The sequence below is a fragment of the Myotis davidii genome, unplaced genomic scaffold, assembly GCF_000327345.1.
Source record: "Myotis davidii unplaced genomic scaffold, ASM32734v1 scaffold534, whole genome shotgun sequence".
Classification (NCBI taxonomy): domain Eukaryota; kingdom Metazoa; phylum Chordata; class Mammalia; order Chiroptera; family Vespertilionidae; genus Myotis; species Myotis davidii.
Window position 1 is genome coordinate 1,564,106 of NW_006286678.1, and position 14,165 is coordinate 1,578,270.

At 35.1% G+C, this 14,165-nt stretch overlaps 1 protein-coding gene across 4 annotated transcripts in view; it reads right to left on the reverse strand.

Annotated features, from left to right (window-relative positions):
• Positions 1 to 14,165, reverse strand: part of STX17 (syntaxin 17) — a 50,354-nt gene that overhangs the window by 26,683 nt on the left and 9,506 nt on the right. For 3 of the 4 annotated variants that reach the window (XM_015560483.1, XM_006758434.2, XM_015560484.1), the window contains exons 2-3: positions 10,010 to 10,190; positions 6,225 to 6,290 (exon numbers count right to left, since the gene is read on the reverse strand). In XM_015560483.1, coding sequence (XP_015415969.1) covers positions 6,225 to 6,290; positions 10,010 to 10,132 — 189 coding nt within the window. In that variant the 5' untranslated portion in view covers positions 10,133 to 10,190. Of the gene's footprint in view, positions 1 to 6,224; positions 6,291 to 10,009; positions 10,191 to 12,042; positions 12,089 to 14,165 lie in introns of those variants that run through there. The other variant, XM_006758433.2, reaches the window with a different exon arrangement.

Consider the following 14,165-nt stretch of genomic DNA (forward strand, 5'->3'; position numbering starts at 1 on the left):
CAGGAGCTACAGTGGTATCAGCAGATTTCTCCTTTGTTTGGGGTTTGGAAGCTTTGGAGCTCTCTGACCCAGCTGCAGTTTGTTAGGTTAGGCTGCAAAAGGGCAGGCGGTTCCTTTGCCCTGCTGCGCACAGCTGGGTGGGGATGTAAATTGAGTGGGGCGGGGTCTCAGATAATCACCAGGGTGGAGCAAACAGCAATGGCTGTCCTCAGCCATCTCCGTGACTCCTAGTGTTTCTGTGTCTTGGCGTCTCTGTGTTCCTGAGTCCCGTGCCCCCACAGTGACAATGATCCCTGAGTGCAGCTCTGTGAGAAAGTCACCCTCGCTTTCCGACAGTCCAATTTCTCCTCGTAGGAGTCTGGGTCCCCAGAGTCTCGCTGTAAACAAGTTCCATGCATTTGGGAGCTTGTATCCCCTTCTGATTGAAAAAAACCACGCACCCATGCATTTCTATACCTCTGTTCTTGGTGCCTCTGCACCTCCTACCCAGTCTCAATGCACTTTTTTCTTTCCTTCTAGTTGTGGAACTTCCACTTAGCCAGCTTTCCTGTGGTTCTGGATGATAGTGTTTTGTCTTTTAGTTATAGTTTTAATGTGGTTGTCAGGGGCAGCACGTACAGGTTTATATCTTATGCCGCCATCTTGGTTCTCCTCCATTGATTGATTATTGTATGTGCTCCGACCAGGGCTCATATCCACAACTTTGGTATATCGGGATGACACTCTAACCAACTGAAGTACCCAGCCAGGGCCAGGTATTACATGTTTTAAAAATTCTTGCAGCACATCATTTTAAAATTGCTGCTTTAGACAAACACTAAATTTATCTGTTTTCCAGCCTTCTTTTATCTGAAAAATGAGGGTAATACCTTGTCCAGCATTCAGATAGCTGGCATTCTATCACTTCTGGTCTCTAAAATATATTAGACAATAATATGCTAATTTATATTAACTCTTTTACTAAAGCTTTAAACTATTATTTAAATGTTTTATTGAACTTTTCATAAATTTTCTCCTAGCTGAGTTCCTTCAAAGCAAAAATGTGATATATTTTTTCAGAATCTTCTATTATCAACTAGCATTGTTACTATATGTTAAGTATTTAGGGTGGGGTAGGGAAGACTATGCTTTTTAAAATACACATTTTATATTTTTATATAACACAAGACAACCAAAATGGGTTGGAGCACCTGTAATACTTGCAACAATAAAGATAATTTTCAAAAAAAATACATAAAAGCATAAAATTTAAAACATTCAATCGGAAAATATCTTCTTGATCTTAGGATGGAGAGCATTCCTTGAACAAGATACCAAAAGCATGAACCATAAGAAAAAACATAATTAGACTATGTTTAAATTAAGAACTCCTTTCCAATGGAGACACTATAATTAAAGTGAAAAGATAGCTCTTACTCTAATGACACACATAAATCTTTTGTGTCAGATGGAGATCAATAATGTAAATACATATTTTTAAATCAGTAAACAAATACTTTGACAATAACAATTATCTCAAGAAAATCATAAGTGATTTTTAATGACATTAAACAGTGAAGATGGTAAGAAATACAAGTCATAATAATCTCATTGACATTAACGTGCTTAGGGCCATTCAATAAACATTGAATCTTGCAGAGTACCAGATATAGTGGGATACAAAGATAGCAAGGACATAGGCCCTGATCTTTAGGCCTATAAACTAGTTAGCAAGCAGTAAAATACAGATATATATACATATAGTCAAGTTTTTATCTAGATCTCAAATCTGTTTTTCTCTACCTCCACCATCTCTGTAACCTCTCCTGAAGGATCTCTTGCATTCACCTAATTCTATCCTAATCTATTCATTATACTGAAGCTATGATAACCTTTATGAAATGCAAGAGGACCAGAGATACATTCTTTGGAAAAAAAGGCTCTAGATTTAGAAACACCAAGCATAGGGCTAAAAGAAGGCATTTATATGAAAGCCCAAGAGCCTTCACCTAACCTGCTTGTATAACAGAAAAATAAATATTTACTTGCCCTATGGGGATAATGAGGATTCTTCTTTAGAAAACTAAACTAGAACAACCTCCGGATACTGATATCTGGAGGTTTTCCAAGGAAAATGTCAGCCTGCCAAGCACCTTAAGTAAAATCCACCACCAGAAGGCAATTGACTCTTAAGTGTCTCAGAAGTGCAGAAGTTATTATATCCAAAAACAAAATGCTATGAAAAAAAAAAAAAGAAAAAGCTCTTGGAAATTAAATACAATAGCAGATATAGAGAATTCAGTAGAAAGAATTAAAGATAAAGCTGAGGAAATCTCCCAGAAAGTAGAAGAGAAAATTAAACAAGTGATCCAAAAGTCCTAACATCCAATAGAGCAGGAATCAGCAAACTTTTGCAGCAAAGGGCCACACAGTAAATAATTAGGCTTTGCAGGCCATATGGTCTCTGTTGCAACCACTCAATTCTGTCATTGCAGTGTGAAAGCAGCCAAAGACAATGTGTAAATAAATGGGGCAGATAGCAGGCCAGATTTGGCCTGTGGGCCACAGTTGCTGACTCTTGCAATAAAAGATTTAAAGAAAAGGGGAAAAAAAAATAACAGAGAAAACACAGAGGAATAAACTATCAAATAAATAACCTAAAAAATTTCCAAGAATGAAACAACATCAATTTTTAGAGTGAAAGGGTTCAACATAAAAAGCACATAATCATCAAATTTCAGAAAACTGGGGATAAACAGATTGGGGTGGGGGGGGGGGGGAGAAATGGGTCCTAAAAAAAGACTGGGAAATAAGATGATATCAACATTTAAAAAAATTTTTTTTTTGAAATAAAATTTACATTCAACATTATTTTGTATTAGTTGCAGGTATATAGCATAGTGGTTAAGTAAATATACTTTACAAAGTGTCTTCCCACTATTTCCAGTACCCACCTGGAAGCACACAGAGTTATTTCAATATTACTACCTTCCCTTTACTGTACTTTACATCCCTGTGACTATTATGAAACTACCAATTTGTACGTCTTAATTTCTTCACCTTTTCCACCCAGTCCCCCAACCCCCCCCTCTTTTGGCAACCATCAGTCTTTTCCCTGTATGTATGTCTGTTTCCTTTTTTTAAAAAAAAAAATTGAATTTACCTGGGTGACACTGGTTAATAAAATTATGTTTCAGGTGTACAATTCTATAATACATCATTTGTATATTGTATTGTGTTCACCAACCCAAGTCAAGTCTCCTTCCATCATCATTTATCCCTTTACCCTCTTCTAACTCTCCCCACCCCCATTTCCCTCCGTATAAGTCTGTTTCAATTTTGTTTTTTTATATTCCACATTAAGTAAAATCACATGGTATTTGTCTTCCTCTGACTGATTTATTTCTCTTAGCATAATACCCTCTGGGTCCATCCATATTGTCACAAATGTTAAGATTTTGTTCTTTTTTATGGCTGAGTAATATTCCACTGTATATAAGTACCACTTCTTTTTTATCCATTTGTCTATTGATGGGCACTTGTGTTGCTTCCATATCTTGGTTACTGTAAATAATTCTGTAATGAATATAGGGGTGCATATATTCTTTCGAATTATTACCCTCTTCTAACTCTCCCCACCCCCATTTCCCTCCGTATAAGTCTGTTTCAATTTTGTTTTTTTATATTCCACATTAAGTAAAATCACATGGTATTTGTCTTCCTCTGACTGATTTATTTCTCTTAGCATAATACCCTCTGGGTCCATCCATATTGTCACAAATGTTAAGATCTTGTTCTTTTTTATGGCTGAGTAATATTCCACTGTATATAAGTACCACTTCTTTTTTATCCATTTGTCTATTGATGGGCACTTGTGTTGCTTCCATATCTTGGTTACTGTAAATAATTCTGTAATGAATATAGGGGTGCATATATTCTTTCGAATTAGTGTTTTGGGTCATAAGGCAGTTCCATTTGTAATTTTTTAAGGATCCTCTATACTGTTTTCCATAGTGGCTGCACCAATCTGCATTCCCACCAATAGTGCACAAGTGTTACCTTTTCTCCACATCCTTGCAAATACTTGTTGATTTATTGATGATGGCCATTCTGATAGGGTTACATGTCAGAGGTTATATGTCATAGTGGTTTTAATTTGCATTTCTCTAATGATTAGTGATATTGAGCATCTTTTCATATGTCTATTGGCCATCAGTATATCCTCTTTGGAGAAGTGTCTATCCAGGTCCTCTGCCCACTTTTTAATTGGACTATTTGTTTTTTGATGTTGAGTTGTATCAGTTCTTTATAAATTTTGGATATTAACCCCTTATCAGATGTGTCATTGGCAAATATCTTCTTCCATTCAGCAGGTTGCCTTTTTTGTTGTTGATGATGGTTTCCTTTGCTGTGCAAAACCTTTTTAATTTGATGTGGTCCCATTTTTTTTATTTTTTATTTTGTTTCCTTTGCCCTAGGAGATATATCAGAAAAAATATTGCTGTGAGAAATGTCAGAGGTTTTACTGCCTATGTTTGCTTCTAATAGTTTTAAATCTTACATTTAAGCCTTTAACCTATTTTGAGTTTCTTTTTTTATATGGTATAAGAAGGTTGTCTAGTTTAATTGTCTTTGCACATTCAATTTTCCCAACACCTATGTTCTTGCCTCCTTTGTCAAATATTAATTGACCGTATAGGTATGGGTTTATTTCTGGGTTCTCTATTCTGTTCCATTGATCTATCTGTTTTTATGCCAGTACCATACTATTTTGATTACTACAGGCTTGTAGTATGATATGCACATTTTTAAAAGCAACACTAAACTAGAAAGGTTGGAATGCCTTCATTATTGAAAAAAGAGTTACAACTAGAATTCTATATCTATTGAAATTACCAATCACACATGAGGGGAGAATAAAGGTATTTTTCAGTCACATAATAACTTAAAATTTTACCACCAAGGTTCCCTTATTTGCAAAGCTACTGGAAGATGTACTCCAACAAAACATTGGAGTAAACAAAAAATGAGAAAGATATGATATCCAGGAAAACAAGGACCCAACACAGAGGAGCAGCTCAGGAAGTTCCAACAAGCCTAGAAAGTAAGTCCAGATTGAAACTGAGGGAAGGGCTTCAGAAAAGAGTCTTCAGGATAAAGAAGTGATGTATTTGAGCCTATGAAAAACATTACTGACAGCATGTGGCAGAGATGTGCAGCATTTAAGGAAAAAAAACCAATATACGGAAAGCCAGGCAATTTAAAAAATGAGGCAATTATTAACTTAAAAAACACACAAAATGATGTACTATATTTCATTAATTTGGCTTAGCAAGAAACTATATCTTTATAATCAAATAATGAGATCCTAGTAACTAATTTAACCAAAAGTTATATCTAATTATGTAAGGGGGAGACAAGTAAAGAGCAAAGTGGAAAGCTAGGTCTCCACTTATTATGGCAAGAAGTGAAGAGATCATGCCTAAACCTAATTAAGAAATACCAGTCTACACACTGTATTTAGGAATAGAGTTTAAAAAAACAGAGAAAATGACCCAAATGATTAAAGGCTGTTTCTTCCAAGTAGGACTTGGAGATGGATAAGGGAAGGGTTTTATTAGACTTTTAATTTTATTTGGCTTTTAACTGTGTAAACATATTATTTTTAAAAATTAATTTAAAATAATTAAAACTTATTTATTAAAAAGCCAATAACTAGCAAAGAATAATCATAACACTATATTAATTCAAAAATATTACAGAGAGATCAATATTTTCAAATTAGAAGAAACTCACAAAAGACAACATAACATATGCAAGAGACATGAATAGGCAATTTACAAAAGAAATATTACCATCCAAGAAGTATATGAAAAAAACCTTTCACATTTCAAAGCAATAAAAGAAAAATTCCAGATTAAAACAGAAAAATGCAACATTATTTTAATCTACTAATTAGCAAAAATTTGAGAAATGGGAAATATTAATGTTGGCAAGATTTTTGGAAAATACCATGACTGTGGGAATGCAAGTTGATATATCATTTCTGGAAGAAATTTTGATAATATGAACCAAAATCCTAAAAATATTTATGACATTTCATTCAGTAATTCCTGGTAGAAATAAATCCTTAAGGAAATAGTTCTCAATATGCATAAAAGGATTCAGCTACAAGGGTATTCATTTTAACAAAATTTTCTTAAGTCTGTCTTGTTGAAATTGATTTACCAGAAACATAGCCTTACCTGAACTGTACGTCCTGCATTGATATGCTCTTCGTGCAACTTGTCCCAGATTCTGCATCTCTGATACTACACAAAAAAGAGAGAAAAGGAACAAAATTTTTTTTATCAGTAAAGCGATCATTACTAGCTACCACAAAAATCCCCAGTCATCTACCCAAACTTAAACATACTAGCTAGGACGGAAGGAAGGAGGGAGGGAGGGAGTGAGGGAGGAAGAAAGAGAGAGAGAGAGAGAATTGAGAGACTACTGAGAAAAAAGAAAAACAAAGAAAATGATTCTCATTATTTCATCTTAGCTGGAATGTAAGAGCTGGAGCTGCAGCTGCCATTTCATATGCAAGTTGTCCTGGCCAGTGTGGCTCAGTTGGTTGAAACGTTGTCCTGCATACCAAAGGGTGGTGGTTCGATTCCCAGTCAGGTTCAAACCCCAGGGGTGCATGCAGAAGGCAACCAATTGGTGTTTCTCTCTCACATTAATGTGGTTTTCTTCTCTCTCTCTCTCTCTCTCTCTCTCCCTCTCCTTTCTTCTTTGTAAAATCAATAAATATATATTTTTTAAATGCAATGCGGAAATAGGGAAAAGTCATTAAAAAAAAGAGCTGGGGTCTTTAATGACTTTTGAGCTGCCACTGTAGCCCTACTGTCTCTATGAGATTAAAAATAAAAGCAAAAACAAAAACTTCTGTCTTATTTCCTACGCTATTTTGGAGTTTCCTGCAAACCTGCATGCTAACCATAGACTAATAAATCAGTACATGCTACACAATAAGTTTTTCCTCAAATCCCTATAATATGAAACAAAAAAATTTATGTTCCAAGCTTGTTGTTCGTACTCACTACTCAAGTCTATCTTACATTAGCCAAAAAAGTTGAATGCTAATCAAATCTATCACGTATAATAAAATGTAATGCTGAAGGACCTATGGAATATAGTCCCAGGTGTCCACAGCACACTACTCTCATTGTTTTCAGATATTGCAGAATCACTCCACTAAGGCTTACCTTCAATTTCCCTTCAGTCTGACTTTCTTCTTTTAAATTCATATTGGATGACTGATGGCTAACATAATAAATATTTTATCTTTCTACACTCTTCACCCTGGAAGAATATGCCTTTTTGAAAGTGAGGCACCATTAGACACCTGAAGTCCAAAATTAGTTCTTAACTCTTTTGTCCACTGTGAACACTGCTGCTTTTATATAATTTTACATTGCCATAACTATCTATTAAGTTATGCTACTCAATCTTATATAGATACCAAATCACTTTCATAACTAAACTAGAAATCCTAGAATAAGTAAAATGATCGAGAGCATGGAATAAAACATAGATCAATATGAGTTTAACTGTTTAGCTTCAGACAATATCACTTATATTGTAAATTATAATTATTCTGATATTGTCTAACATTTCACAGTAAGTAAAAATTTTACAAAAAGCTAGAGAAAAACTGTTCTGGCAAAGAACGTTCAATATAACTCTAGAATAATTTTCTTATGAAGTCTGGTACAACTAACCAAGTCAGTAATAGACCCATTCCTATCCCAACCCAGCTTACTCTCAGGGTTCTGAATTTTTACTGATGACTGGATGATACATGTGTTAAAGCTCTGAGGATGATAACAGCAGGCACTTTCAAATAGTATAAATATAAGAAAAAAGGAAATCTAAAACATGCCAAACCTCAAATGTAAAATAGGACAATAAAGAGAAAAAATGGTCTCAGTAGACCATACTCTACTTATTTCTGCCTTTCATAATCAATTCTGCCAAATTCTTGTCATCTTTATAACAAAGGACTTCAAAATGAGCTCAGGGATTTGAACCAATCAATCAAAAGTAAACAACCAATCAATCAGAAGTAAACAACTCAATTTCTATACTGTTATAGTACTAAAAGAATGAGCCTTCCTAATTAAACAAAGCATGGAACCCTTTAATTTGTTCCTGCTCATGACCAGAATAACCAGTTTACTGGAGAACTCGCCCATTCTTAAAAGTCATAGTACTGCCCCGGGTGACTCCATTGGTCGGAGTGTCATCCCATGCACCAAAAAGTTGTGAGTTGGATTCCAGTCAGGTCACATACCTAGGTTGTGGGTTCAAACCCCATTTGGGGCACAGAATCAATGTTTTTCTCTCTCACATAGATGTTTCTCTCTCTTTCTCTCTCCAATCAATAAAACATAGCCTTGGGTGAAGATTTATTTAAAAGCCATAGTACTTATTGCTTATGAATAAAACAGAAATTAAGAGATGACAAAATATGAATCTTGAATTTTAGATACCTTCATATTTGTTTTTTGTTTTTTTATTGCTGACACTATTATAGATGTCCCCCATTTTCCTCCCGTTTGCCCTCCTCCACCCAGCCCCAAACCTCACCCCCACCAGGCCTTCACGCCATTATATACCTTCATATTTGTATGGAAATTTTCATTGTAATATTCTTGGCACTTATTTTCTATAGTTTTTTAAAAAAAATGTATTTATTGATTTTTTTTTTAAGAGAGAAAGGGAAAGGGAGAGAGAGAGATGGAAACATCCATTGGCTGCCTCCTGCACACCTTCTACTGGGGGTCAAGCCTGAAACCCTGACATGTGCCCTGACTGGGAATCAAATCTGTGACCTCTTGGTGCATGGGACGACTCTCAACCAACTGAGCCACACTGGCTGGGCTATTTATTTCCTATACTTTAAAAAATACTTAAATACTAGGAAGACAGATATATATAGGAAAAAGCTGACACTCTTATAACTTGTATAGGTAGTCAGTTGAGGGTGATAAATATTTTTGATAAAGGCTTAATGATCACTTAATGATCACTTCTACCTCAGATCAATGGAGGGTCACACAGCTTAAAATTTATAGTGGGGAAGGTTCTTTTGGAGGAGAAAATACCACTAATCTGCCCCACAGCAAATAAAGACAATATAACCTATCAAAATCAATGCTCAGTACTGAATAAACCTGATGTTCCCATAAATGCCACAACCATTCCACCAGACCCTGGCCAGTCCAGGTTCTATGCAACCTCCACCATAGTCCCTGAGACGAGTTTTTTCCTCTACCTATCTCCTAAACCAGGGGTGGGCAAACTTTTTGACTCGAGGGACCGGAGGGCCTAAACAAAAGCATGGATGGAGTGTTTGTGTGAACTAATATAAATTCAAAGTAAACATCATTACATAAAAGGGTACAGTCTTTTTTTTTTTTAGTTTTATTCATTTCAAACGGCCGGATCCGGCCCGCGGGCCGTAGTTTGCCCACGGATGTACTGACCTCTAGGCAGTATTTCTGAATTTGAGGCTTTCCTCAAAGCAGTGAAGTTGGGAAATTCCCTCGTATCACATAATGATTTGCCTCTTTAATGCACCTGAAGAGATTAGGAGCGACTGATAGACACACATTCAAGGTGCAAAAAATTTGCCATGAGATGAATGAAATTAAGATAGGCCCCTTAGCCAAAGTCTGCCACCTTCACATTTTAGTGCATTATCAAATTGTTTGTATTTTAATTATTAACTGCTTAATATGTCAGTATGTACAACTAAAAAGATGCAGATCGTATTCTTATATCCCTTCCTAAAAAAAGAAGAATATGAGAGGGGTATTTGCAGAACAACAACAACAAAAAAAGCAGATGAAGGAATGTTGCTAAATCAATAGAAGTGAGATGTTTTAGCAAAGCTTATTTAATATTATGAATTTAGCTAAAATGTACAACAAATATAAATCTGAATATGTACATGATTTTCTGTGGTAGAAATGGAAAAAATTACCTTCTCAATATTTATCTGGTGCTTTCTTAACCTCTCCAGGTCTGTGGGGATTACTATTTTAATGAATTTCTGGATAGCTGGTTCAAGACGGCGTAATTTCACTTTTTCTTCATCTTCAGACATCCTAAAAAATGTTGTCTTTTACCTGCAACAACTGCCTTCTCTACTCATATAGAAAAACCTAAAAGGAAAATATTTATTTAAGAATGTTTTCAAATGAGTTCCTATTAGGTAATTTTATAATTTATTCTAAATGCATATTCAACTTAGTGATGAACTTCAGTGACTTTTTTCCAGAAACCTTTTATTTTAAAACCTTTTTCTATGATCAAAAGTAATGTATATTTCCTTTAGAATGTTTAGAAAATATAAAAAATAAAGTCAACAACCATATGCTCACCCATAATTAATTACCTACTCCTTCGATTTTGATGTATGTCTTTCCAGGTCTTAAAAAAATGAAATGGCATGGAACCATGGTGCACATCACACACACACACGCACATGCACACACGTATATGTATATATGTATGTAAATACCTTCTTTTAAAAACTAGGAGTATACTGCCCAAATGTATATTTCTCAATGTATCTTGGACATTGAATAATCTTTTTGAAAAAGGTGTCAAGTGGTAAAACTGGAGGGAAAAATTCATTTTTAACATTTCTGCTTATATCAAACTTCATTTAATGTTATCATAATGTACCTATGTAATTATATACTATAACATAGTATGTAACTCTTCTCATCAACGTCCTTTAATTGCCTCTTCCCTTTCTTACAGTGATTAGCATTGTCTATAACCAATACAAAAAAATTAGTGACACAGCTGGAATAAGAACCAGGATTCCTTAGCATACAATCAAATGATCTTTCGAATTCACAAGAGGTTACTGCCAGTATTCCACAAAGTCCAAGGGTATGCCTTTGAGGCCAGGGTAGCAGAGAGCAGGGATTGGCAAGTGAGCAGGCTCCAGGATCCCACGCCTACTCTAATTGAAGAAAATTTACTTATGTCTATTTTACAAACTTGAGTTTATTAGATTTTACATAAATAAAGAGCTCCACTGCTTAACCAAGCTTTAAAACCACTGTTGTGCACCACAGTTCCATGCCACCTCATTAGCCACAACCTCTTCCATATTTAAAAAAAAATGTAATTGGCCATTTTAATTCCATTGGGTTATTGTGTCTTAGACCAGGGTCCATAGAGATAAGGGTTCACAAAAACACTTTGTGGAATCACTGAATCTTTATGAAAAATTGTGTATGTATTTTGAGTTATTTTAAAGGACAGAGTCCATTGCTTTCATGAGATTATCAAAGAGATCTATCACTCCAGAAACATTAAGAACCATTATTCTAAGTAATGTTCTGTTTCTCTTTCTTTCACAGTTGAAAATTTTGAAGTGTTGGTTATATAGACTATCTTATTTACTTGTAATTTGAATTTAATGTTTGATCTAAGTTCAAAAGCAAAAAAAGGAAAATCTTTAGACACCAATAATGAGTCCTACAGTAGTGAGTGGGAATTGGAGGCACATGGAGAAGTTAACTGCCAAAAGAGTTAGCCCTCAAACCCAACAACACAAAAATTCACTAAGGGACTAAAAGTGATAAAGCACTCTAAAAAGAAAATTAAAATAGGTACATTAAAAATATTCAAAGATAAAAAAGGAAAGAATATAATCTTTTTTAAAATTAGATGTTATGAAACAGTAATAGGCCAATCTAAAAATAAACCAAGTAAAAAGTCTACTTAAGAATTTTTACTTAAAAACTTCAACACTATAGCTGAAGATATCAGTCAGAACACAGAGGAATAAAGAGGTATAAAATATAAACAGAAAACTAGGGACCTAAAGGATAAAATGAGAAGCTCAATAACCAATAGGAGTCCCATAAGGAAAGAGTAAAGTGGTGAAGAGGCATTCATTATTCAAAGAGAATATGCTGAAAATTAGAATATAGGACCTCAAATTGAAGATGTACATAAGCCCTAAGTAGCACAAATAGAAAAAAATGAATTTACCTGAACACATGGAAGGGAAATTGCAGAACATCAAGGACAAAGAGAAAAATCCTAAAAAGCAAATCAAAGATAAAAGATAGATAAACTAAACCAATAAAAGCAGCAAACTTTTCATCAAAGCAGGATATCAAAAGACAGGAATATCTTCAAAGTGCTAAGGGAGTTGGTATATACCCAGGGAAATTATTATTTAGAAGTGAAGGTAAAATAATAATTACCAGATATATAAAGACTGAGTTCATTACCAAGCACATTATTAAAAGAACTACTAAAGTGCATACTTAAACAATAAAGAAAATAAACTCAACAGAGTGGAATGGCAAAGAGCAATCAATATAATAAAGTATTCTGTTACTGGGTAAATAAATGAATAAAATGAATAAAGAAAGGGTTTAAAGAAAGGGTCTATTTTTAATAACCTGATTATGTACAATAAAAATGTTTCCATTAAAATTATTATTTTTCTACAATGTATCTTCTTATTATTAATTCTCACCAGAGGATATGTTTTTTGTTTTTGTTTTTGAATTGATTTTAGGGAGGGAGGGAAGAGAGAGAAAAAAAACATTGTGAGAGAGAGACATCGATCGGTTGCCTCCCACACTCACCCTAACTGGGAATTGAACCTACAACCTGGGTATGTGCCCTGCCTGGGGATCGAACCTGCCACCCTTTGGTGTATGAGATGACACTCCAGGGGTCCTCAAACTTTTTAAACAGGGGGCCAGTTCACTGTCCTTCAGACCGTTGGAGGGGGGACTATAGTTTAAAAAAAAACTATGAACAAATTCCTATGCACACTTGCATATATCTTATTTTGAAGTAAAAAAACAAAACGGGAACAAATACAATATTTGCATTTGCATGTGGCCCATGGGCCGTAGTTTGAGGACCCCTGCTCCAACCAACTGAGTTACACTGGCCAGGGCTACAATGCATCTTTTTATAACACATGGTATTACTTGGCACAGATGTTCTATAATTTAGCTAATCATCTATAGTTGGCTACATAGGTTGTTTCTAATTTTCCACCATTATAAACTATGCCACAGTGTAATTACCCTCCTTACACATACACCAAAATACCATCTATTGTTACATCTGTAAGTTAAATACCTTGAAATAGAATTAGTAGGTATACACATTTTTTAGAATGTTTGATACCAAATGCCCTTAAAAAGGTTGTGCCTATTGACATTCCCACTAGCAACACATCAAAATGCCCATTTATCGATTTAATATTTGCTATTATCATTCTTCTCAGACATTTAACTGGTCACAAAAATGGTGTCTCATTCTTTTTTTATTTTTCAACTAGAGGCCCGGTGCACAAATTCATGCACAGGTGGGGTCCCTAGGCCTGGCTGGTGATCAGGGCTGGCCAGGGGAAGGACTGTGGGAGGTTGGCTGGCTGCAGGAGGTTGTCTGTGGGAGCACACTGACCACCAGGGGGCAGCTCCTGCATTGAGCATCTGCCCCCTCGTGGTCAGTGCGTGTCAGTGACTGGTCAACCGGTCATTCCAGTCATTCTGGTAGTTAGGTCAGAAAGGTCGCTTAGGCTTTTATATACAGAGATTTTTAAATTACTAATGGGATTGCTTTATTATCCATTTGCATGTCTTCTTTCATGAAATGCCAGTTCATGTGAAATGTTGGTTTTACTATCAGGTATGTTTTTCTTATTATATTTAACATATAATAGACTTATAAATTATCAACTATTTGTCTAACATTTATGTTAGAAATACTGAAATTATGTATCTACTAGGGTTGAACAAATAAAATATTTTGTAGAATATGGAAACCAGATTTCTTGCTGTCAAAGAAAGAAATTACAAGTAAGGGGCGAGAACAGAATGAATCCTGTGGTGTTAGAGTAGAATCAGAGGTATCAGAATAAACTTTTTTTTCTATATATATAAATAAATATAAATCTTTGTGTATGCCTGGATATATGTGTATATAGATTTATATATATATATCCCCATACTGTATATATATCTCCATATATAAATAGCTTACGTGTGTGTGTGTGTGTGTGTGTGTGTGTGTGTGTACTAGCGGCCCGGTGCACAAAAATTTGTGCACTCGGGGCGGGGGGTCCCTCCCCCCCGCCTGGCCCG